Source organism: Glycine soja, chromosome 13 (assembly GCF_004193775.1).
Source record: "Glycine soja cultivar W05 chromosome 13, ASM419377v2, whole genome shotgun sequence".
NCBI lineage: Eukaryota > Viridiplantae > Streptophyta > Magnoliopsida > Fabales > Fabaceae > Glycine > Glycine soja.
The window spans coordinates 13,985,889-14,011,970 of NC_041014.1; the positions used below are offsets into that span (position 1 = coordinate 13,985,889).

The 26,082-nt window shown below is 32.6% G+C and overlaps 2 protein-coding genes across 7 annotated transcripts; one reads left to right on the top strand and one right to left on the bottom strand.

The window, feature by feature from the left end:
- Positions 1-1,016: 1,016 nt before the first annotated feature.
- On the top strand, positions 1,017-11,776 carry LOC114382342 (zinc transporter 5-like). 3 transcript variants are annotated; one of them, XM_028341681.1, is made up of 11 exons: positions 1,017-1,296; positions 4,481-4,673; positions 4,783-4,868; positions 5,161-5,245; positions 6,811-6,889; positions 7,042-7,172; positions 7,265-7,351; positions 7,478-7,596; positions 8,041-8,171; positions 8,964-9,077; positions 11,393-11,776. In XM_028341681.1, exons 1-10 carry the CDS (start codon positions 1,241-1,243, stop codon positions 9,074-9,076), a joined length of 1,080 nt encoding a protein of 359 aa, XP_028197482.1. In that variant the 5' UTR covers positions 1,017-1,240; the 3' UTR covers position 9,077; positions 11,393-11,776. The 3 variants fall into 3 exon arrangements, with proteins under 3 accessions (XP_028197482.1, XP_028197483.1, XP_028197481.1); XM_028341680.1 differs by having other exon boundaries at positions 1,018-1,296; positions 11,387-11,776; XM_028341682.1 differs by lacking the exon at positions 6,811-6,889 and having other exon boundaries at positions 7,017-7,172; positions 11,387-11,776.
- A 3,844-nt stretch (positions 11,777-15,620) lies between these two features.
- On the bottom strand, positions 15,621-21,133 carry LOC114382343 (caffeoylshikimate esterase-like). Of its 4 annotated transcripts, none has more exons than XM_028341686.1 (9): positions 21,012-21,133; positions 20,622-20,860; positions 19,022-19,051; positions 18,735-18,861; positions 18,493-18,639; positions 17,588-17,718; positions 17,369-17,506; positions 17,095-17,193; positions 15,621-16,134 (listed from the first exon to the last, which is right to left on the bottom strand). In XM_028341686.1, the coding sequence occupies exons 2-9, from the start codon at positions 20,751-20,753 to the stop codon at positions 15,901-15,903; spliced, it is 1,038 nt and encodes a 345-aa protein (XP_028197487.1). In that variant the 5' UTR covers positions 20,754-20,860; positions 21,012-21,133; the 3' UTR covers positions 15,621-15,900. The 4 variants fall into 4 exon arrangements, with proteins under 4 accessions (XP_028197487.1, XP_028197485.1, XP_028197486.1 ...); XM_028341684.1 differs by having other exon boundaries at positions 20,622-20,888; XM_028341685.1 differs by lacking the exon at positions 21,012-21,133 and adding an exon at positions 20,968-20,986.
- Positions 21,134-26,082: the final 4,949 nt, after the last annotated feature.

The following is a 26,082-nucleotide window of genomic DNA, read 5'->3' on the forward strand; positions in this document are numbered from 1 at the left end:
AAAACGTTTTACACTTTTGGTGACCATTTTTCTAATTTTAATGTTTGCAGGGACTAAAGTAATAATGAATTATACTTTCAAATATTAAATTGGGATTAAATATTATTCCATTTGGAAAAAAATTGATAAGAACTAAAACAAATCATCTACATATTATTGAGGCTAAAATGAAAAAACAAATGCATTAGAAGGATTAAAACACAATAATAAGAACTCAAAACAATTTTTTTTTCAAGCAACAAAAGTCAAGCAAATGGTTTTTAGGGAAAAAACACAACAGAACTATATTCTAAAGATAAAGAATATATTCAACTCTTTATTTGTTTTTAATTATTATTTTTCTAATTATTGCTTTTTTTAATATTTTAAATAAACAAATTGTTCGGTAGTACTTTAAGATATTTTTAAAAGTTTTAGTAATTAAGAAATAATTACACTTAAAACTCTTTTCATTTCTAAAAAAATGGATTAATTGCTAATAATTAATTTTTTGATAAATTATTATAACTACGGCATCATTTAAGGTCTACTACTTTAATCTAAATAATTGATCAAATAATGAAAAATCTCATTGCATTCACATATATGGAAGATTATTTAAGGGGAAAATCCATGAACAATCACAAACAAGATTAATTTATGACTTAGTGAATTGGGTGACACTCTTAATTTTTTACTCAAATACAAAAAAAAAAAAAACTATCACCTTGTTATTATTATTGATAAAAAAGTTTACCATCTTAATCTATAAGATTGATTAAGTAACATAAGGTTTCACCATATTTATATGTGTAGAGTAATCTATTTAACAAGAGAATCTACTAGCGATTGTGGATAAGATTAGTATGTCGTATATAGTGGATTGGGTAAAAAAAAATCTACCACCTTATTATCATTATTATTATTTATATATTTATAAAAAAAGTTTACCTACTTATAAGAACATGCATGTAATTTATTTATTTTTAATTTTTGGTCTCTCCCCGCCCCCTAATTTTCCTAAAATAAACAAATTGGAACGAGGGCCCAAAATTTTCCCAGAGCCCATATCACCGAACCCAAAGACGACGAACTGAAACTTGAGGAAGAAGAGAAAAACAAGACCCTCTCTTCTTGTGTCTGATCGAAGAAACCAACCAGTCAGTCATGAATTCGTGTTCGTGATTTGCGCCACGCTACACACACTTACTTCGATTTGAATCATCACTCTCTTCACTCCTCTCTCCAAGTGCTTCCCACAATGATGTCCCCGAACCGCGTCTCAGAGGATCGGGGCACCCCACCACAACATTTCAGGTAAAATTTTCTCCTTTTCGAAAAATTTAGCCATAATCGATCCTGGGTATGGACCATTTTTTCATATCATTAAAGTGTTTGATTTCTGAGGCTATTTCTTTGTGTTCAATTGGGACTGTGTCTAGGTGCATTGACGTGTGCCAATGCTTTTGCTCTTTCCTTGAAGCTGTGTCTCAATGTGTTAGTTGTTTTAGGAACTGGGTTGGAGCTAATGGGTCATCTTTTTCGATAGTTATTGCAAGCATTGTTTACTTTGATTCAGTGCTTATTTGTGTGGAGGGAAAATTTGAAGTTAACACGAGAGCAAAATGCAATGCCCTCAGTGGTTCCAACAAAAGATATGGGAGGGTTGGTGTGGACAATCACAAGGAAGTGCAAATGATATGTGGAACAAGATGTCCCAAGAGATTATTAAAGTGGCTAAAGAGACGTTGGGTGAATCTAGAGGTTTTGGACCTAGGGGTAAAGAATCGTGGTGGTGGAATGAAAATGTTCAGAGCAAAGTTAGAGTAAAAAAGGAGTGTTTCAAGGAGTGGTCTAGGTGTAGAAATTCTGAAACTTGGGATAAGTATAAGATAGCTAGAAATGAAACCAAAAAGGCGGTGAGTGAGGCAAGAGCCCAAGCTTTTGACGGACTATACCAAGCTCTAGGAACCAGGGACGGAGAAAAATCTATATATAGGCTTGCTAAGGGTAGAGAGAGGAAGACTAGAGATTTGGATCAAGTAAAGTGTGTTAAGGATGAAGAAGGCAAAGTCTTAGTGCATGAAAAAGATATCAAGGAAAGGTGGAAGGCGTATTTCCACAACTTATTTAATGATGGATATGGATATGACTCTAGCAGTCTAGACACAAGAGAAGAGGACCGGAACTATAAGTACTATCGTCGGATTCAGAAACAGGAAGTAAAGGAAGCGTTGAAAAGAATGAGTAATGGTAAGGCGGTGGGGCCAGACAACATACCTATTGAAGTGTGGAAAACTCTTGGAGATAGAGGTCTTGAGTGGCTCACCGAACTCTTTAACGAAATTATGAGGTCAAAACGCATGCCGGAGGAATGGAGGAGAAGCACGTTAGTGCCAATCTATAAGAACAAGGGGGATATACAAAATTGTGCAAATTATAGGGGAATCAAGCTCATGAGTCATACCATGAAATTATGGGAAAGAGTGATCGAACGGAGATTAAGAAAGGAGACTCAAGTTACTGAGAATCAATTTGGTTTCATGCCGGGAAGGTCGACCATGGAAGCGATTTATTTATTACGGCGGGTGATGGAGCAATATCGCATGGCCCAACAAGACTTGCACTTGATTTTTATTGACTTGGAGAAAGCGTATGATAGAGTGCCTAGAGAGATTTTGTGGAAAGCTCTAGAGAAGAAAGGGGTTAGGGTTGCATATATTCGAGCTATCCAAGATATGTATGATAGGGTATCGACTAGTGTTAGGACACAGGGTGGAGAGTCAGACGATTTTCCCATCACAATTGGTTTACATCAAGGGTCAACCCTTAGCCCCTACCTTTTTACCTTAATTCTGGATGTCCTCACGGAACAAATCCAAGAGATAGCGCCGAGATGCATGCTTTTTGCAGATGACATAGTCCTCCTTGGAGAGTCGAGGGAGGAGTTGAATGAGAGGTTGGAAACTTGGAGACGAGCCCTAGAAACACATGGCTTTCGCCTAAGCAGAAGCAAATCGGAGTATATGGAATGTAAGTTCAACAAAAGAAGGAGGGTTTCTAACTCAGAGGTGAAAATAGGAGACCATATTATCCCTCAAGTCACACGGTTTAAATATCTTGGGTCTGTAATACAGGATGATGGGGAAATTGAAGGGGATGTGAATCATCGCATTCAAGCAGGATGGATGAAATGGAGAAAAGCATCGGGGGTGTTATGTGATGCAAAGGTACCAATCAAGCTAAAGGGAAAGTTTTATCGGACTGCGGTAAGACCGGCGATTTTGTACGGAACAGAATGTTGGGCGGTCAAGAGCCAACATGAGAATAAAGTCGGTGTAGCGGAGATGAGGATGTTGCGGTGGATGTGTGGTAAGACTCGACAGGATAAAATTAGAAACGAAGCTATTAGAGAGAGGGTTGGAGTAGCGCCTATTGTAGAGAAGATGGTGGAAAATAGACTTAGGTGGTTTGGGCATGTAGAGAGAAGACCGGTAGACTCTGTAGTGAGGAGAGTAGACCAGATGGAGAGAAGACAAACAATTCGAGGCAGAGGAAGACCCAAAAAGACTATAAGAGAGGTTATAAAAAAGGATCTCGAAATTAATGGTTTGGATAGAAGTATGGTACTTGATAGAACATTATGGCGGAAGTTGATCCATGTAGCCGACCCCACCTAGTGGGATAAGGCGTTGTTGTTGTTGTTGTTGTTATTAGGTGTGTGTTTGGTTCAGCTTATTTAAAGAAATAATCAGGTTCTTGTGATTAGTAGCTTTTTGAGAGAATATCTGAGAAGTATTGAAATAGGTAATTACTTTTGAGAAATAATCTCTTACCAAATATTTACTCCATACTTGGAGGGAGATTGCTGCCCATAGTGGTGCTGCTCGTGAGTAGGATTGCCTTCCTTGGAAGATGCATTGGTGATCTGTATAAAAAGAAGTAGTATTTTAATTTAATCCATTGGCATGTGTTAAAGAAACAATATAAAACTCATTTTTGTCTTGACCTAATTGTTTAAGCTTTTGAGATAGTTATGATACGGTATTGGAGTCTTTAGGATCAAGTGGTCTAGAGTTTGACCCTTGTTGTCCCTATTCTTCTAATAAAAAGTTGAATTTGCTCTAAGCCGAAGGTGGGTCCATGGGTATTATCCAAGCATCAAGCGTAAAGGGTTCTTGCGTAAAGGGGCATCTTAGAGATTAGAGATGTAATACAAAAGCATTCATGTGTCTCTACCATACAACTTAAGCTTTTGTGATAGTTGATTTAGGATAGCGTCTATGATAATTAACTGATTATACTGTTTTATTGATCATGTATTGTGGCATTTTACTTTTAGTGGTTATACATATACAAAAAAATTTCTCAGTTACATTCTACTTTAACGTATTGGTTAGTGATTGATTACCTCTGTTGGATATTTATAGAAGAGGGTTGTGTATTGAAAGTTTTAACTTTGTTCACTCTTATTGTGCTGATTTTATATTTCGATTTGTAGACACACACCCTTTCAGATAATCCATATTGTTGCAAATTTCATGAGGATATGGTCAATATACTCGATGTACCGCTACTTCTTGCAGACTGGTGCTTCTGTTGTTCTTTTTCTGTTTGCCTGCCTGGCCCCAGCGTCCATCCTATTTTTGATTTTGCAAAAGCCTTGGAAGGGCAGGCCTCTTTCTAATACACAGGTGAATTTAATTTATACTCTCTGAAGAGAGTAATAAGAAAGAAGCATTAAATTTGACATAGAAGTTATCATGAATGCACATTCCTTAATAGTACCATTTTTCTTTTCAGATTGTTCCTTCTATAATAAATGGTGGCATAACAGCACTGTATCTGGTCTTGTGGGGAAAGGGACTGAAATCATGTGGGCCAGTTAGGTTGGTTTTTATATTCTGAAAGAAAATTTCAGTTGATAACTTTAATGTGTCAAGTGCTCAGTCTTAATTGCTTTGAGTTATGTGGCATCATGGCTGATGCTCAGTTGTGTAAATCACTGATTTCCAATTTGTCATAGTCCAAGTCCAATTGAATCATTGATGTCATCCTACCATTATATAGCTATTTCTTGATCATGTTAGTATCGAGGTGAATGGTGCTTTGATATTAATGAGAAAGTATTTTTTATTGCTATATGAACTTAATGCAATCATTGTTTTCTTATTAATTTAGAGCAATATTGGCTGAGTATTCTGGTGCTGTTCTTGGAGTACTTTCTGCAGTGTTATATGGCAGGAGAGGTCATTTGTGGAAAAAGGTAACCCTTTTAAGATACTTATGTTGTTAGGTATATTATACAAGTTACACCATGAAACCATGTGCTCAAATCGGTTTAAATACCTATTCCATAAGAATGTTTTTGCAATATTTCTCCTTTCTACTTTATCTGCATTGATAAATCTCTTGTGAAGTTGTAACTTGTGACTATTTCCTGAATTATTTTACCTTTTTCAATGAAGATCACATATTTTTCTTTCCCCTCTCCTTAAGCCTTTGTTTGGTTGTAGCTGTTTTGGAGGATCACCTATCTCCCCTAGTTGTAGTTTCCTTCTTTCTCTAAATTGAAAACATTTTTTTTTTGTATAAAAAACTATATAAATTGTTAAGTCTTCTTTGATAAAATAATAATAAAAAATTAAGCCATAGTTTTCAATCTTGGATAGCAGTGCATAGTGGCCAACTTTGTAAATACTATAGCGGTTTTTTCAAAAACAAAAAAAGAAAACCCAAAAATTAAGAAATTATTGATACTATCTTTGGGTCTATAAGAAACAAATTGTGTTTTAATTGTTTTTCTTTGGCCCTAATTATAAAGAAACAATGACTAGTTTTCAAACTTACTCAGGGTTAAATTTCTTTTATACCTTAATTTATTGTTAACTCTATTTCCTAGGCACTCATTCATTGGATTATGAGTACTGACATTAAATTTGACCATCACTTACAACATTTGAACTTAAGGGCATTTTTTGGAATATACTTGAATTCATGGTAGTATTAAATGTGACCATCACTTTCCTTGGTCTTGATATTTGTTCTATGTTTCTTATATATATGACTGGAGGTATTATATATAAGTCACTTTTTACACTCAATCACCATCAATCTAGGAGCAATAAGAAAATAGTAATGAAGTAAAAAATGATAGATGATGGTGAAATTAATAGAAAAAGAACATAAACAAATTAGATAAAAACTATTAGAATGTGAACAAGTAAGTTTAAATGAAGAAGAAAGTACGGAACATGAGGGAAAAAATGGTCCTGTAAAGTGTGAAGGAACAAAGGTCAAAACAGAGTTAACTTTTTGAGGGTTGTTCTAGGAAGAAGGGTTTCAAATCCTATTTATGTTTCTTGAGCAAAAAAAGCATTAGATAATGTGGAAGAAGGGTTGGTCTAGGAACAAAGGTCAAAACAGAGTTAACTTTTTGAGGGTTGGTCTAGGAAGAAGGGTTTCAAATCCTATTTATGTTTCTTGAGCAAAAGAAGCATTAGATAATGTGGAAGAAATCACTATTTTATTCAGGAGTAAAAAAGGGTTTTTGAAGCCTATACCATGGTAGCGCCGCTATAGCATGTGAATTGCTGCTGTTACGGTTGCAATGACTGGTATTGAAAATCGCTCCACTATTTGAATCCCATACTAGCCCAGGGTTGCTATGCTCTGCTACTGCGCTATAGCTCACTGACTACTATGATTTAAGCCAGGTTGTACTATGATAAATTAAATAATGTGATTTCAATTGCTGCTTGTGATTAATGTGTTTGAAACATAAGTTTGGATCTTCTCTGATCCAGTGGATACTTTCTTATTTTGAACCAGATAGGCGGCCTTATTGCCATGTTGGCATCCTTATACCTGTTATCAGAAGGATGGGCTACAGCAACATATTCTCCATTCTATATCCTCAGTCAGACTGTGTTATTTTGTTTCTTAAATTTACTAAGTTTACTGCTAAAATATCTTTTGCTCCATGTGTTCTTTTTCTTTTCAGTCTAGTTTTTCATACTTTTTATTTTTTCCACAAGCGTTGTAAACTTAACTGGAATATACCATGGGAAGATAGAGATGATTCTGAGGCTAAAACTGAACCAGTTTTGGGCCTGAGGCATATGTTAGTCCCTATTATTGCTGGTATTCTATCTGCGCTCAGGAGAGTGATTGCAAGGCGTGTTTCAATCAAGGTGGAAACATTTATGTAATTTGAACTTTATACTTTGACTTTGGTGCAAGGTGTTTTGTGTGTATCCATAACCCCTGGACATTTTGTTTTCAGAATCAACTTAAAAGGCGACTCCATGCTTTAACTATTGCTTCTGCAACATGTTTTATGTTTCCTATTGCCATGTGGGACATGATCATAGTGAGTTCTATGTCATTGTCACTTTTACATTTATGTGGAATTCTTATATTGTTCTGTGGTTTTTGCATGATTGACATTTGACAATTTTTGTAACCCTCTTGTCCCCTCTCTTCTCATGTCCTTCAGGGATCATCATCTGAATCTGATAGTAACGCAAAGCTTCCATTTTCTGCTTGGGCCTTCTTGAGCACTATTCTGTTTGGAAATATTGTGATATTCTATGCTGACAGTATTGCAGAGGAGAGGTATGCCATGAATGATGATAATCTTACCATAAGTAAAGGCTAAGTGAGTAATGGGAAGGCATTTATTCATTTTGAAATTAGGTTTCTTATGCTCTTTAGATTATCAGACAAGGTTCTATAAAATAACTATTAACAAATGGCATAACCATTCGCAGTAATATTCTCCCCATTCTCATTGAAACAATTATTCAATTTTCAGTTTGATGAAATTATAATTCCTCGTCTAGAAATAAATTAATTGACTTATATCTGACTTCATCTTGTATATGAAAAAAGTTGGATAAAAATTAGGTCAAATTTAAATCCAAGATTGATTTGGTAAGATCTGAATTGTATTTGAATTTTTAAGTTCCGTATGGTGTAAGATAATATAATATAGTGCATGAAATTTTGAACTCTTTGTTGTTGTGAAGTAGCTGAAAATTCATACTTTTCTTTTTGTAGATTGCACATGGTTTTCTCCTCACCGAGGCATTTAGCAGCAGCTGGTGCGTGCATCATCATAATGGAGAAAGTTTATAAGATGGATTTTTCTCTCACAGGATTCACGATTTGCTGCTTAATATTAGGTTTTGGTATGTTTAGCAGTTAGTTTTGAATATTATTATTCTCTTTAAATTATATTTTTCATGGATTGTTTCTAGAACACTATAACTGAACGAGTAGCTGATAATTTTTTGTCATGCCTTACAAAGTTTAAGGGTGTATTTGATTTCTATTTTCAAAAACTGTTTTCAGTTTTTAAAAAACAAAGAAAATAGATGCCCACACCCAGCTCATGCCTCATGACATGCAACACCACTCCCAGTGACCTACACTCTTGAGGTAGGACTAAAAACAGAAAAAGAGAATGAGAAAGACCAACTTTTGGAAACAATTTTCAAAACTTAATAGATTTTGGACAAGAAATCGATTGCCACTAGCATGAAAATATTTTAGAAAACAGTTTTTGAAACCAAAAAGTGAGAAGGAAATCAAACAGACCCTAACTTATTTTTATGATACTTGGCTTCTCATATTCTATATACATTGGTTATATATCCTCTGGATTTTTTAAATGACATTCATATTCCAGAAAAAGGGTAAATCTTTTTTAAACTCAGCTTATCTTGAAGCAGTTCATGTTGAATTCTTGAACTTCACTGTTTTTTTATTGCCTTTTCTTACTAGTAATAATTTGATTTTTAAGGACTTTCCAAAATTATCGCTATTCACTACCAGTCAACTACATTTTCCTGTCTTCTAGAATTGAGTTTGTATTTCTGAGAGAGCAAATATACTGATTACTGAATTAAGGCGTTCTTGTTTCTGTTTTTCTCTTTTCATGGTTAATAATCTTAAATTCTCATTGTAATGGAATAATGTAGGGATATATGAAGCAACTTCATTGGAGCGCAATAGAAAAGATTCTATCCGAAATTCAGATTTATCCAATGGAGAATTTGATAATCAAATCCAGATGTCACCACTACCTACTTGAAGTATGTGTATTTTATTCCTTCAAATTATGAAATGTAAATTTATTGCCAATTGTTTATTTGGTTCATTTGTGTGAGTGGGTATCTATGCATTCTGCTCTGTTCAATTGACACCTACCAGCAATTTTCCAGATGAGTATTGATTATCAATATTATACTACTGATTCTAATATATGGTGAGCCTGATTACCAGTTTTTGCAATGTCTTTTTGATATTTTGAAAGCAATAGTCCTTAAACATCTAAAATTATATAGGGATATAAGTACAGAGAAATGTTTTGAATTGAAAGACAGCAAGAAATATGCATGATAGAGACTGGAATAGAAGATTAGAAACAGATTTTTCTTGAGTAATCCCCTAATTCCCAATCTCTGCTCCAATGTAGAACAGTATCAAGAATATAGTACTGTGTACAGAAACAATATGATTTCCCTGGAAATTTAAGAGGTTCAGGCCTCTCCTACATTTGGTGCCCAATACTCGTACACCTTTCTTACTTAATTATAGGCAATCTGCCTTTATTATTCTATCTCGGCCCAAGAAACTAACAAATATCAACTACTAATTAACTAACTAAATTCTAATAGATATTGACAATTATTGGCTATCTAACTATGAACCGTTTTGGATAGATTGTAGTTGTTCATAGATGCCATGATGCACATAGGTGGGAAATGTAGAAGGTTTATTGTGGGAGAGGGAGAGTATAGGTGTGCTTTCCTCAAGGAAGGTTGCACATGGAGCTGAGTGCATGCTTTTATTTATACAGAAGAGATTGCTCACCTTTTTGTGAGTGCTAGGTGTGCCCTAAAGCTTTTGGTGGTTTTGGTCCAGGAGGGTAAACTTTAGTGGCAATGTGCAATCCATGCTGTTATGTGGTGCATTTTGTCTCAGGGTGTATCACTTGTGCTTGTTGATTTGGAATAAAGATTAAGTATTAGCTTCTATTGTCTTTTTTAAGAGGTTTGTCTAAATGATATACGGTGGGATTGGGCACCTTTGTTTGGTGTTTTTACTTTTTCTTTGTTTTACTTTCGCCTTTTATTTGAGAAGGATGGAGGATCCTCTATTCTCTAATTTCTTCTCTCCATGTTTATGAATTTCTTCTTTTATCAAGAAAAATATAATTACATTTACAGCTAAAAAAACCCTGATTCTTTTCAACTAGTTGAAGAACTTTGTTATATTCAACTTATTGATTTCAACTGATGTCCATACATATCATCCGTTGCAATTTCACAGGAGATTACTTTCTTCCATGGCTAGTCAATTTTCAGTGTCAGTAGTATTAGTTGATGTGAAGATAGTCTGAAAGATTTAGGGTCTGTCTGATATGTTAAAAAATGAGGGACAGGATAAAGTTCCACATTTGATTTTAAAAATGGTTGTAGGACAGAACAAAAAAGGTTGTAAAGGACAGAACAAAAACATAAAATTTTGTTACTCACTAATGTGAGAGATAACTTTTTGTCCCGCATGATCCAATTAAAAGGACAAAATTATCCTTCTCATTATCCCATGTCTCCCCCTCCTCTTTTTCTTTTCCTCAACTTCTCTGGTTCATTCTTTGTGTTACAGGGATAGTTTCATGTTAATTAATGGTTATCAAATCCAGAATTGCAATTGCACTCATTTATTTGAAAGCCATATTAGTATACAAGTGTCGTAGCACTCAGAGACCTTAATTTGGCTTCAATTGGGTTTTAGGCAAGGAACAAAACAGGAATGATAATGTTGATGAATAGGCCAATGAAATCAATGGTGTGTGAAAGAGGTTAAGGTCAAATGGTGTGCACGAGGTTGGTGGTAGCGGGCAGTGTGATGGTTGTTGTGACAGGTTTGATGTGTCAGTATACTGTATAGATTATTGTGGACGATGTTGTTTTCTGATGCCATTTTCAATATCTTGGAATTGAGTGAGATGAATGAAGGGTATTTAAATAAATTTCAAATAATTTTATTTAGGTTGCCCGGTGCTCATCAAACCAAGACAGGATATAAAGTTGTCCAGTAACTTGATTATTTTACTGTCCTGTTCTCCTTGTCCAGAACAATTAGAACAGAACAGTACAAATAATGTAAAAGGACTCAAAAACAACTACATATTATATGGACCAAAAAGTTATTTTAGCCTAAATTTCAATTTGACTGATTGCTATGCACTTTTTCCTTGAGAATGAAGAGGTGATGTGAATAATCTTAATAACATTGCTTGTGTTTATCTGAAGGAATATTAAGTTAGTTGTGTTCAGTGTTGATACACAAAGATATGTTGGACTCTGTTGACCCATAATTTCATTTTGTGCATTAGTTGCAGACAAGCTGTTTTCCGCTGTGAAGATGTGTTATCCGCCACTTTTGGGAAGCTCCAGCATCTAGTTTTCTATACACCTAATTCTTGATGATTGATCTGATCTGATATGATCCTTGGGGGCCTGAGAAGCACTTTTAACCTACCAAGTTCATTATTTTGCTTCCTACAAGATCATTACTAGTCTGGTAGTTTATTGTGTAGTTTAGGAGTGATTTTCTATCATGAAGAAAAAGAAGCATTATTCGTCGTCATGGTAGAAGTTCTTTGAATCTTGTTATAATTGAATCACCCATATGAGCTAACTGCACATTATAATGAAATTATTGAATATGCCAAACTGTTGGTTATTCCTTGTATGTTATTTTCCCCCCCTTCCCATTTCTCTTATTTATTTTTTTATTTTTTTATTTTTTTTGTCCTTTTTTGTTTCCGTTATTCTTTTTTGTTTCAATTATTTCCTTAAAAGTATATTTAATGATCTGGATTTATAATAATATTTGTAAGATGGACGAGGCTTGAAGTATTATAGTTTTTCTATTTTATTTCCCCCTTTCCTTTTATTTTATTTTGTGTGTGTATTTTTTGGAATGCTTGCTTGGGAGGAAAAAAAAATTAAAGAGTGAATTTTTTTTTACAAGTATTTTTTCTTTGTTTAGTGAAAGGAAAAAAGGAGAGAAAACCTAACTTCTAGAAATATCATTTCTTTTAATCCTTACGGGGGATTACATTTTGCAATGTTATGTACTACATACATGTACGTTTTAATTGTTGAACCAAATGAAACCTTTAATGTGATTCCACGAGAGCAACACATTTATTTTAATTTAGTGCGTTTTCTGTTTTTCTTGCATTTCCAACACGGTAATATATTTTTTTTTTATCATTTCAAACTACCAAAAAAGACATAAATGTGAAAGACACAATGACATTTTAAAAAAGTTTTACTATTTATAGGTTTAATTGCAGTAAATAAAAAATTATTTATAGGTTTAATTATTCAATTTGTCTCTATAATTATATAAAATTCATCTTTTAGTCCTTATACTTCAAAATAATTTATTTTAGTTTATATATATATATATATATATATATATATATATTTTAAATCCATTTTAGTTCTTATACATACCATTTTTAATATTGTCATTTAGTTTTTATTGTCTAAATTTATAAGGATTAAAAAAAATTAAAAATGATGGTATATATTAGGACTAAAATGAATTTTTTTTAAGTATATAAACTAAAAAATAAAATTTGTGCAACTATAATGTTGTTCTGAAAAAAGCGGAATTTAGCTAACTTTATTGATGAATACACACCTCTAATAGCAAGTATTTTCTTGCAAAAATAAGTCCAACCGTCTTAGGGTCCAAGAAAGATACAACATAGAACGCCAAACACTACATATTGAACCACAATTATTTATTATATTTTTAGTATTATATATATATATATATATATATTTGTGAAAAAGGTATTGTCATATTGTGAATATCTATAATATTGAAGATGTTTTAGTCCATATCTTCAATTTTGTATATGTTTTATTATTTCTTTTTTCTTGTTACAATTGAATCCTTATTTTAACATATACATTAAAGATACTATTAAGAAATTGATTAAATTAATTAAAATATAAGAAGAAAAAAAATAAATGAAGGCAAATTTGAGAGTTAGACAAAAAACTGTGATTTTTTTATATCAAAAAATAGGTTTCTATTTTAAAATGGGTTATTCAAATTGCCAATTGAGTATAACCGTGTATTTATAGAGACAAAATTTAGATTTTAGCCTAATAAAAAAACTCTATTAAATATCATCACATATTATCTAGACAATTTTAAATCAAATTAGAGAACACACCAACGTACCTATAGCATTGCATCTATATTTTACATATATTCATGTAAGCATAATTGAGAGAATTAATTTTAATAATTTATAAGATTAAATATGATTTTTTCCTCCAAATATTGTCTCGCGTATATTGGTTTTAATCCTCCAAAAATAATTTTATTGCATTTGTGTCCCTAAAATTTTCAAAATTCTCTTATTAAGTTCTTTATTTAATTCCATTAATTTTCTTTTCCAATATAAGTTACCTCAACCCCATTGTAGACAATGTCTGAAATTCAATTTGTTACAGTCAATGCGTCAATGCACCTGTTGCTGTTTCTTTCCAAAGTTAAGTTCCACCAACATCATTGTATGTACTTCTTGTTTGAAATAATAGAGTTGTAATTTTTTCTTTCTTTCTTTCTATTCTTGCAGTGTAAAGAATGCTAATGCTAGTAATGTAAAGGTGGGGCTATGATGGGAGACCACACTAGGAAACCAATTTTTCACCATTAGATAAGGTAGCTTTCAAATAAACGCCCAAGATATTTTCTTCATTTTTACTTTATTTCTTTTTCATATTTCCTCTCTCTTTTTCAAATTGTATCAATCCTAGGAATTTTTTTTAGGAAAGTCTCACCTGATCTCCAAACTCTTGAAATCACATCATAAATAACATCATGTGTCATTCCATCAATCTGGATCCGCGAGTTTATTTATGTTTTTTTTTATTTCCTTCTTATTGTTAATTTTCCATTTTTCATTCTAGTGTTCTAACTTTGGATTTAATTTTTTTGTTATCCATGCTACTCCAAAATCCTCACGCGTCCTTGTTGAAAAGTGTTAGTATTGTTCTGCTGGTTCACTAGGGGTTTTTAAAGAGCAACATTGAGTAAGCCAACTAAGATGGCAATGGCCCAACTTCCTCGGGATCTCATAGTGGAAATTTTGTCATGGCTTCCCGTCAAATCTTTCATGCCTTTCTGATGTGTTTCTAGGACTTGGAATTCCCTCATCTTCCAGGAAAAGTTTGTTAAATTGAACCTTTAAAGCTCATCCAAAAAACACCCACATCCTATTAAGGTGTCAACTTAATACTGAGTATGAAGATATGAGGGATCTCTCGAGCGTTGCACCATGCTCTATATGTGGTTCACTTGAGAACCCAACATCCACTGCTGACAATGGTTGCCACCAGTTAGACAACAGATGCTTATTTATAGGTTCCTGCAATGGATTGGTTTGCTTGATTAATTTGGTTGCTAGAGATGAATTTAGTGAATATCGGGTTCGATATTTTGGAACCTGACCACAAGGATCATGGCTGAAGATTCGCCACACTTAAGTCTTCGTTCATGCAATTATAAACTTTGGTGGCATCAAGTGAAGTGTGGGTTTGGTTATGATGATTGGGGTGACACTTACAAGGTGGTGGTAGTCCTTTTGAATATTAAGTCACAAAATTGGGAGGTGAGACTTACTGCTTAGGTGACACTCATTTGAGAAAGGTTTTTAACTTGCCCAACTATTCCCATTTTGGGAGAACGGTGTGAAAAGTTTGCAATGTAGGAAAAAAGGTGTTAAAAAACACACATTGCGGAATAAAAGAATCTATTTTGTATTTAAAGTATATTATAAACAGATGACATATTAAAAAATGTACCTGTTGATGAGCTCTTGAAACATAAAAATTCTTATAGTGTGAAGACTTTACGTATATCCACACCGAGACTGACCTCTATTAGTCAACAACTTTGACAAGTAGAAAAATAAGAATGGAGAAGTGATATTGGGACAGTTTCAATGTACAGCCTACGTCTCATTAGATACCGGATCAAATGTAGTATTAGTTGCGTGTAATGCATTCTACATCCCTACAAACTTGGGAAATTGATTCGTGTAATTAATGGCTAAAATTTATTAGAAAACACAAATTTTTAAGATCTATTGTATTCCTTATTTTAGTTAGCTCTTTCTTAATTTTGTATTTTTTAATTGAAATTAAACCCATAATAGATTAGGTATTAGAAGAATTGTGTTAGAAAGTACATTGTTATCACTCTTTTTATAGTTAATTACCAAGATTTCCTCTTAAGTGCTTATTCTAATGTTAGAACTTTGATCCTTCATTTTTGGAGTTGGCTTGATTAGCCTTAAGTCTAACCTTTGTTGGTAAAAAAATATAAGTTAATTAAAAATTTTAATATGATATAGTAAAATAATCTAAACTCACATGAATTGATTGATAGTTGGCTAGTCACAAACCAAGGGATATATAATACCAAAAAGGAACAAGCCATATCATGCAGTCACATCTGCACCATGCCAAACAAACAAGTTTCCTAGCTAAATCTTAATCAACAACCTTCCCCAAAAGAGGCATAGGAGCCATTGATTTTGTGTTCCCAGTATATTTCCTTTTCTTTTCATTGTTATGTAAAGATATGAACATTATATGTTATGTTATTTACATAGCTTATCCAAAAAAGTATGTTATTTACATAGAACAAGGTTATGGTCTAGTAACTCACTAAGTTGCAAACAAAAGACAACTTCAAAATTCGATACTCTACTTTTATGGAAACAATAGCAGCTTTCTATTTTCCATTGCTGAAAACAAGCTGAATGAATATTCATCTTTTGGATTAAGAGATGGCAAAATTAATTAATCGGTATTAAGAGGAAGATTGATTGTGTTTCAAGCTGTGCTCATCCAGCCAAGATATGATGTCACCAAAAACTTGAGTTATTATTTCATCAGGCTCACCCTCAAGAAGACCATGGTAGGCATCCTTGTAAAGCTGAAGCTTCTTGTCTGAACAGCTTGCATTCTCATACAAGGCTTTGCTCACTGATGGATCTGTCACAGTGTCAGCCTCCCCGTGAAGGATGAATAATGGTAGAGAAACCTGCAATCACAACCATTACATGTGAAGATGAATAGTTTTTATTTGACTGATCCAAAAGATGTAAAATTTCATATTTAAACAGTAGTTCTAGAAAAGAACAATCAATCAAACCCAAAAGCATGAGAAATTATTACATGATCCAAAACCACTATGATTCGACCAATCTTCACATGACATGTAACCAAGTGTTACTTGTAAATTGAAAATTTTGATTATATGTCACATGAAAATTGGTTGAGACCATGAACACGTAGTGGTTCTGATCCATGTATTAATTTCTCCTAAAGCAATTTTTCTACTATGACCATCTTTAAAAACTCCAAGATATACTACCATGCAGAAAATGAAACCATTTTTAGGGTTGTTAGCTATAGGGTATGGACAAGGTAAAGAAACTTAGTAAGTTTTTCAAATTTGAGGATAGTAGCATCTGCCACAGTAATACAAAGATACATGTAAAGGACTAAAAGTAGCTCATTTAGTGAGATAAATTATTCAAAGTCGATTGATCTGTTGTAAGAAGCATGCAAATATATTAATTTCCTTCTTAACTATGAATTTAGACCAATTTAAGCATATTATAATTAAGAGAGGAAGAACAATAGAAATGCCCTATATAAGCAGTAGAGTCGTGTCTTAGGAAGCCAGAGCAAAAAAGTAGTCTTAAAAAGGATCACAGTTCACTATTTCTACAGAAACTTCAAGACATGACTTATTTAATGATTCTTAAACACTTGAAATTTTAAAGGGTCTTATCTAGACACCTTTTTAGGGTTTTGTAGCTCTTGTTTTAGAATTTATATATATGCACTAGTTTCAACTATTGAACTAGTTTTAGATGAAATACATGCTACCATCTTTGCTACCATAAACTTATGATCTTTTTAAACCTATAACTTTTACCAAAATTTTCACCAACTCCAACACCTAGAGTAGATAACCCAGAAGATCAGAACATACTTCTTTCAGTCGCCGTTCTATTTCTTCAGTAGTTTTAAGCATTTCTACAGCACTCTGCAAACGTGGTTTATCCTTGTAAGCAATAACATTGTAAGCAGTCTGCAAAAAGATTAAAAAAGAGTCAATCTCTTACTTACAACACACATATTACCAAAAGAAATGCATGGAAAGAATTGGCAAAAAATGGAGTCACACACAAGGAAGGATGGATCTTTGGATTTCTATTAGCAGACCAAAAGTAACATTCTGTAGAACAACATTACAAAATACAAACCAGTTCCCTCTTCTTCAAATCTCTGAATGCTGCCTCTGCTAAATCCTTGTTTGGAACTAACTTATGCTTCGGTAAAACATTGGCTAAACCAATCAGGATATGAGTGAGGAATTTTGGAGGAACCATGTCATCTGCAATCTACACAGATTTTCAGGTCAAAGGGAGATCAAAGCAAAGACCACCAGAACTCAAAACATAATTGTGTTTCAAGAATAATACTTTACACATAGGCGCAACAAGAATTGCACCATCCCATGCCTTAGGCTGTTTCAGGTGTATCTTTAATGCAACAGCTCCACCCATGGACTGTCCAAATAGGAAGCTGGGAAGAGAATGGAACTCTGGATTTTCTGCCATATAAACCAAATCTTTTGAATGAATACAACAGTTTCAATATGTAAGTAATTAGAGGATGTGAGGGATAGATCATAGGCTAATGCCAAGTAGTTTCAAGAGATGCAATAACAGAAAGAATCAAATTGATTGAATAAAAGATGATGATGATGATGATGATTGAGATACAATGGTGTTCTATTAATGGAAAACTGATCAACCATATACTCTCCTAATGCGATACTCCTTAATAATAATTTTTTTAACTCGTTTCCAATGTAAAATGAAAATAGATGTAACAATTACAATTTTGTACAGACTGTTTCAATACGTTTCCATGTTTTTAAAGCCACAGTTCTATTTTTCAGGCAAGGAAGAACACTAGGCAAACACTAACAACCAAGGTACATGCCTTTCTTTGAACACATAATGGCATTAATAGGTGACAGCTGAGATATTTCCTTCATCAGAAACGCAACTCATCATCTTGGCAAGTATCATGAGAAGAGTTCACCAATAATTCTCAGTAATTCTATTTGCAGAACATCTATATGACATGCACTTTAGCTACTGCCTAAATAAGAAGATATATGAATAAAAATGAGATGAAAAACTTCAACCTGATGAATTGCTTTTTATAAAACTCAATATTTTCTCTTTTCAAACAGTTACGGAAAACTTTAAATACTTTATACAACAGAAGTAAATATTAGTTCAAGAACCCTTACACAACATAGTATTGAATTTCATGATGACTGAGAATTTCAAGGGGTTGATGGGAGTATAAATACCTTTGATTTTTGAGTAATGCTCAATGACATCATCAACAAGTCCATCAAAACTGGGAATATAGCAATGGAGTCCTTCTGAGAGACCAAATCCTGGATAATCCATGGCAAAAACTGCATATCCAGATGATGCCAGCTTTCTAGCAATTCCTGCAAATAATTCCATGAAACTATTGAGTCGCTAATCCTCTAGGTAACTGAATTTAGTTACTTAAAGCTACCAGTTCTTAGTACCAGCTACATGCCTTCAAAGAAAAAGGAGCAAGTGTCTCCATAACCATGACAGTAAAACACTGCTGCTTTTGGCTTAGATGCACTAGGAAGCCAACTTTTGCAGAAGATTTCTAGGCCCTTTGAGCTCTTCTCATATGACTGTTGCATAGCACACACATTAAGATATTATCACATGTAAAAAAAAAAAAAAAACCAGGACAATGACAAGTTGGCATTGATGATATCAACTTGTTTGAGGCAACTACTCAAAAGAAACATGAATTGCATGAAACCGTTTTAGACTAAACTTCTTACTTACCTCTTCCATTTTTATTCCATCACATGGGGTCTGCAAAACAGAGAAATATAAAAGAGTTGATATTAATATTTAAAGGAAATCAAATTTTACTAATTTAAAGTGAAATAGCACATCAGATAAACACATTCACTATAGAAATGTCTTTGATGAATTTGAAACAACATGGAGAAAATAACTGTACAAATAATTGAGTAAAGAAAGAATGAACAGGCCACAATACTAGAGTCCAAAAATAAAAATAAAAAACAAGGAACCCAATATGTTTAAGGAATAATTAGTACTCAATCTTTACTCAACTATCTTAATTATCTTGAGTCCCTACAGATTGTTGAGCAGTTTATGAAATAAAATAGTAATGCTACAATACGACTTTTTGAAATGTCTCTCTATAACACTTTATTGGATCGTGTTTCAAATTTGGAATAAACCATCAATTTCATCCTTGAAGTATTTCTCTCTCTTAAATAGTTCTTAAAGTAAAAAAAGAAAAATATATAGTAATCCCTTGAGTATTAGAAATCATGCAACATAGTATCTTGAGTACTGAAAAATCTTTCAAATTAGTCTCTCAACGTTAGTATAATATATTAACTTAGAGACTAAACTAATAGATAATCAATACTTTATGCATGAGGGACCAAATTGATAGTTTATTCTTCAAAAATTGCATTCTGAATTGGAGCAGTTCTTTCGCAAGTACAGTGCTCACAACCAATCAAAAACTTATAAAATATTAAGATAACTTCAGCATTGCATTCACTGCTCGCATGTAAGATATTTTAATACATCTTAAAATCTTGATTTAATTATATATATAGCAGTATGTCTATGCAAGAATTACTCTAGAAATCGACTTTTTTTGCCCCTAAATTATTGAATAACTGAACATGGTCAAATAATAAGCAAAAAAAGAGTTTGAAAGAATAACCTACCTAACATTTTTCCTCCTGTATTACTATAGTTGAATTGGTGGCTGACCCCATTGCATTTAAGAAGTTGCAACTCAGCTACATTCTACATTCATTTAATAGCTACAACACCCCCCCCCCCCCCCCCCACCCCCAAATTAGACTTGAGTTCATTGTCTCATCTCGCTAATCTGACTCATTTAAAGTTAATTTTGTTGAATTTGAATTTGAGTTTCAACTCATTTTCATTCTATTAACTCAACCCAGTCCAATGTTAATTTTAACAAGTTCAAATTAAAAGATTAGACTCATGTATTTTGAAAGAATAGTTCACCTCACAACAACATACCAACACCCCCCTCCCAAGGATCCCCTTTGGCTTTACCAAAAAAGAGATAATTTCAGAACACATTCTCTCGCTCTTTCCAACGGATTTGCCATTGCCCACTAGAAATCTCAAAGTCAATGTTCCAAATCCACGTAAACATGTTGAACCAGTCTCAACTACCATGTACTAACAATTAATATACCCTCAGCATTAAAGAAGTCCCCCCCCCCCCCCCCCCCCCGAGAATAAAAAATAAATAAAAACTTACTCACAAGACAAAACCAAACAAATTAAAAAAAAAAAAACAAGGATTAATTTCATCAATTCCACAAACAACAACAAAAGAAAAGAAACAAAACCAAACCTTAAACAATATATGATCAATTCCAAGCTGAATATCCTTGAAAGCCTCACGTGCACGCCTTCTAGCACCAACTTCGTCCATGTTAGCGTTCAAAATCTTCTTCAATTCTCCATCAACACCAGGTATCCCCATTCTTGACACCTTTATCACCTCTCTCCTATTACTCCTCTTCTTTTGGACACCAAATGCTGCTCTGAATTCTGCACCACTTGGATTCAATTCTGATCTAATCTACAGACCTAGAGACAGAATCATAGGAAACAGACTCTGACACACCCCATTAAAAAAACACATATGTATTAAAAAAACAACACTGGTAATGGGAAGAGAATATTAAAAAGATTACTTTTTTCTTTCACTTATACTATTTTTTATCCAAATACTACCAACCATTCAAAGGGTAGCACCAGGAAAGCTTTGTGGGTCTCTGAGTCAATATGGGATCCGCAAAATAAGGAATATCCGACTCGGGAAAAAGGATAAGGATATGTGGTGAAGAAATTAATAGTAGCTAACAAGCAGATAAATTTAAAAAAAAAAAGTGAAAAATGAGAATAAAAGTATTTTTATTTTAATTTTCTTAAATGAAAGTTAGTTATGGAAGGTGGAATTTGAGTAAGGTTAGAAAATTCTTTATTCAAAAAATTAAAAAGATAAGGAAAGATAGAAGAAAAGTAGTAGTGTTCTTGTTTTCTTAGTATGGAAGGAAGAATTATTATGGATTTGCTTGTTTGCTTATATGATTTTGAATTAAATACGTATTGTTAAGGTTGGGATGAGGTTTGAAGCGGTCGGTGGAAAGTTCCATAAAAAGGAGGAAGAAAGAAGATTGTGGAGGTTTGAGATTGCCTCAATAGAGGGATAATTTGGATGATAGATTTGTATTTAAATACCAGTATACGAAAAACAAATTTAATAAAAAATATAATTTACTTATAGCATTTGTAAATATTATTGGTTATTATTCAATGTATTTATATTAAATATTTTCTTAAATTATTAGAACAAATATTAAGAGAATATTATGAAAAGGATATAGTACTATTTTTAATTTAAAGATATATTTTACTTTGCAATACAAATTAACCTTCTATTACTTGAGTTGGATTCTCACAAATAAAATCAAAAAGAGATTTAAGAAGTAGTATTTTAGTTTAGCTAATGCATAGTATAAATTTTATTTTATATAATTAAAAATTATAATAAATAAATATTCTAAATATATAAACTTATTATAATTTTAAATCATATAATAAATAAATATTTTCATATAAGTTATATTTTAAATTTATAATAAATAATTTCCATTATGATACAAGATTATTTTTAGTTACTAATAATTAAATTTAAAGATAAAAATAGAAATGATATATTGGAGATATCAAAGATATTGAAAGATAAGTGATTAAGAGTAATTAATATTTTTCTTAAGAAAATTCAACTATTTTTCCTTGAATCAATAACTTGTTAGTTAATAAAAGAATTTATAAATAGAAAAAGAGTATTTTTAAATGATTGAGAAAAATAATTTGGAATACTTTTTAAATCAAATTATATTTAAATTAAAATTAAAAAATATTTAAATAGACTTGTTAACTTATATCCATTTATTTTTGTTTAGAAAGAGTAAGTTAACAATTTATATCATGAATATATTTTAAGAAATTTGTAGTTTTCTACAACAAATTTCTTTAAAAATGAGTAGATATAAATTAGCAAATATCATCTTTAAAAATGATTATAAAATTAAATTAAATACCTAATATATAAAATTAAGATAAGAGATATAGTTTAACGAGAATGAGAATAATTTCTAAAAGTAAAAACCTCATCCAACGATAACTCAACATTCATATTTGAAAATGTCTCATTATTTTGTAGGTACTTAAAAATGTCTCTTAAAAAATTATAATATGATTTAGATTATAATTTAAAAATAAATCATGAATATAGAGAAAATTATACTCCTTTGTTATAATAAGTTAATAACTACGTGGAACGGCTCCAGGTCCACTTGTGAGGAAAGTTGTCCACGTATACGAAGCATATAATAACGGTTGATCTTTATTCTTTAGGTAAGTGATGTCACTATCCTTATATATATATATATATATATATATATATATATATATATATATATATATATATATATATATATTTAAAAAGGTATTTTTAAAATTATTTTTTTAAGAAATACATATATTTTATTTTTTAGAAGCCAGAAAATTATTTATAAGAAAACATTTTAGAGAAATATATTAAAAAACATATAATTACTTATCTTGTTAAGAAAAACTTATTTTATAAAATAAGTTTAAATAAAGAAAAAAAACACAGTTTAGACAAATATGTTGTGTGGGACGGAGAACAAGAATTAGACACGTATTAAAACTCTACAAATGATCATGGTTTGCTATTGGTGTGCTGTTGCAACTTACATAGCATGAAAGTCAAAGTCCGAAAAGAACACTAATCACTGTCAAGTTGTGAGTGTCCCCTCAACGAATATAAATATCCACTTGTTAAGGCAAAAACACCAAATAGGAACGCATAGGGGCTGTTCTACAATTATTTATTTGGGAGATCTATTTTTATATTACAAAGAGCCCCTAGACAGCACTTCCGCTGAGCACGTGACACGTGACACAGCAGGTAGTGTTCCTGACGCGGGCGCGTCTGGTAGCGCCCCTTACATGCGAGCACGTGACACACCCCCACTCAAAATTGTATATTTTTTAATTTGTTTATAAAAAATTTAATTAAATTTTGTTTCATTTTTATTATTAGTATTATTTGTTATTTTTTTATATTCCTACACCCCACCCCAAAATTTCAATAAGATTATTTTTTATACACTCTAAATTGTATATTTTTAAATTTGTTTATCAAAAATTAATTTTTTTTTCATTTTTATTATTAGTATTATTTGTTATTTTTTTATATTCCCACACCCCCACCCCAAAATTTCAATAAGATTATTTTTTATACACTCTAAATTGTATATTTTTTAATTTGTTTATCAAAAATTAACTTTTTTTTTCATTTTTATATTAGTATTATTTGTTACTTTTTTATATTTTATTATTCTCTCTTTTTGAAGTATATATAAGTACATTTTCAATAAAATACATTTTCACCTAAAATACATTTTGAAATCCTAAAATGTTTTAAAATGCTTTTTGATTTGGCCAATTCTTTTTTGATTTGGCTATTAAATTACGTTAGAGATCACTTTTGATTTATGTGTCATTAACATTATGGTTATTTATTTTTATTTATTTTAAAAGCATTGCACAATAAGATTGAAACGTTAAAGTGACAATAATATAAAATTAACATGAAAAAAAATCATACAAAGTACATGACAATATGAAACACATGGAAAAAAATAATAAAAAGTACATGAAAATGTTAAACCATGCGAAAAAAATGTAAACTCATTATTAATCAATCATCACTATGTCTGTGATGTCGCGACGAAGTCCCACATGGCCGGTCCCAATTTCTAGCTGCCCTATTAGAATTTCTTCTTCTACGATTCACCCTTTCATCCACTTGGTTAGCCTCGGCAGAGAATCATGACGTAAATCGACCCTTAATAAGTCGTCCATGTCGGGTATATCTCCAGGTACATTCCACGAACCAGCAAGTGGGGCATTTGGGGTCGATACTTGACCACTTTGAGTAAATGAAGGAGTTCCCGTTGAAGGAGGAGAGGACCCAAATATGTCTGCAAAACTATACCCTGGTTGAAAATCATGTGGGTATGAATACATCGGCGGCATTTGAGACGGTTCTTGGGTGAATGCCGGCGGTGTGTAATACATTCCATGTTGTCGTTCTGGCATCGGAGGCAAACTATACGTTGCTGCATCAACAGTTTCCCGACGTCGCGCTAATCCTCGAGTCTCTACACTTTGCTGTAGTATATTAAACTGTTGATGTTCAAATTGTGGCTGAGAAGAGGGAGCATCTTCATGTGCCTCAAGTATCCTATCCTCTTCGTCAGACAAAAGAGTGATCTTCTCGATACATGGCAGTAAATCGTCAAAAGTACAAACTCTTCTCCCAACAGGCGACACCATAAAATATAGTGTTTCGGCGATTTCACCCTGCATAGAAAATAAATGAATAGTTATTAAAATAATTTTCAATAAGCGCAACATTATTTTCTAAATTATAATGAACAATGTATACCAATAGTCCTCTTCTTGCATGTTTTGGGTCGACATAAACTTTTGTTTTACGTCTGTACCACCTCATATATTCAGAGTTCAGACTGAGGGTCCTTGTTTGTGGCGGCGTTTGCTCTACTCTCATTTCATAGCGACTATTCCATTCATTAAGCGCGAGTTACATTAGTCGCATCCAATTTTTTCCTTCCTTTCCCTTTAATGTCAAGTCATGTATGTTGTTGGGTTGCATTACTGGTCCCGGAGTAGGTTGCTGCATTCCAAATTGTCTCATGACTCTATCCGGCTGGTGCCATTCCACTTTTTGAAAACAAATAAGTGGTATGATACATGTCCATAATACAGACCCAAAAAAACAAACTTGACTCAAATTCATTTTCACATGTCCAGCATAAGGGACCCAGACAAACTGCATATAAAAGTTAAATTTAATAAATTAATTAAGAAATACAACATCATTTAATAAACAAACATCAAAATTGTTACCTCGTCGCGTTTCATGACATCTAATTTACGACAAAACTCAATTAAATTGTCATTGCCTATGTGATGCAATTCACCTCCCAACCATCTTCACAAAAAATTAAATAACAAAATAAAATGATACATAGAATAATGATTAACATCAACCAAGCATGTTTATTAATAATCAATTCAAAATAGTAAAGGAAAGTATACCTGTAACCAAGTGGCGCGTTTTGTTGTTGTGGAGGAATAACTGAGGGGGCTAACGTTGGGCATCGTTCCCATGCCCATAATTGAATCAAGAGAGTGAAATCGCCTATTGATTTAGTATTATAGTATGTTGCGATGCACATCTCTCTATAAAGGTTACCCAAAACAGCAGCTCCCCATGCATAACTGCTGCACTCTCTAAGGTCTCTCAGAAATTGCAAATATTTCAAATACACCCTTTTGTTGCTTTTGTCAACAAACATTACCCCTCCTATAAATCGTAAGATCCAAGCACGAGCAAATCTTTCAAGGCCGTCTTGGCTGCCTGTAAAATCATGAATATTTGCAAAATGAGAAGACAACCAACTCAATTTAATTGAGTTTCCATCAACTGCAGCATCGTCAGGCATGACACCCAATAATTCATGAAACAACTCAAACCAGTCAATATTTGTATTTCCAATTAAAGGTCTTCCATCCACAGGAATACCAAGTAGCACAGAAACATCTTGAAGTGTAATAGTTGTCTCCCCACACTTCAAATGAAATGTATGCGTTTCTGGCCTCCACCTTTCAATAAAAGCATTAACCAA

Coding starts and splice junctions, on each gene's coding strand:
- LOC114382342 (XM_028341681.1), top strand. CDS start 1,241: ATGATGTCCCCGAACCGCGTCTCAGAGGATCGGGGCACCCCACCACAA. Junction 4,869..5,160: donor AAATCATGTGGGCCAGTTAG/GTTGGTTTTTAT, acceptor TTATTAATTTAG/AGCAATATTGGCTGAGTATT. Junction 7,352..7,477: donor CCATGTGGGACATGATCATA/GTGAGTTCTATG, acceptor CATGTCCTTCAG/GGATCATCATCTGAATCTGA.
- LOC114382343 (XM_028341686.1), bottom strand. CDS start 20,753: ATGGGGATACCTGGTGTTGATGGAGAATTGAAGAAGATTTTGAACGCT. Junction 18,862..19,021: donor ATGGAATAAAAATGGAAGAG/GTAAGTAAGAAG, acceptor GCTATGCAACAG/TCATATGAGAAGAGCTCAAA. Junction 16,135..17,094: donor TAGAACGGCGACTGAAAGAA/GTATGTTCTGAT, acceptor TTGTGATTGCAG/GTTTCTCTACCATTATTCAT.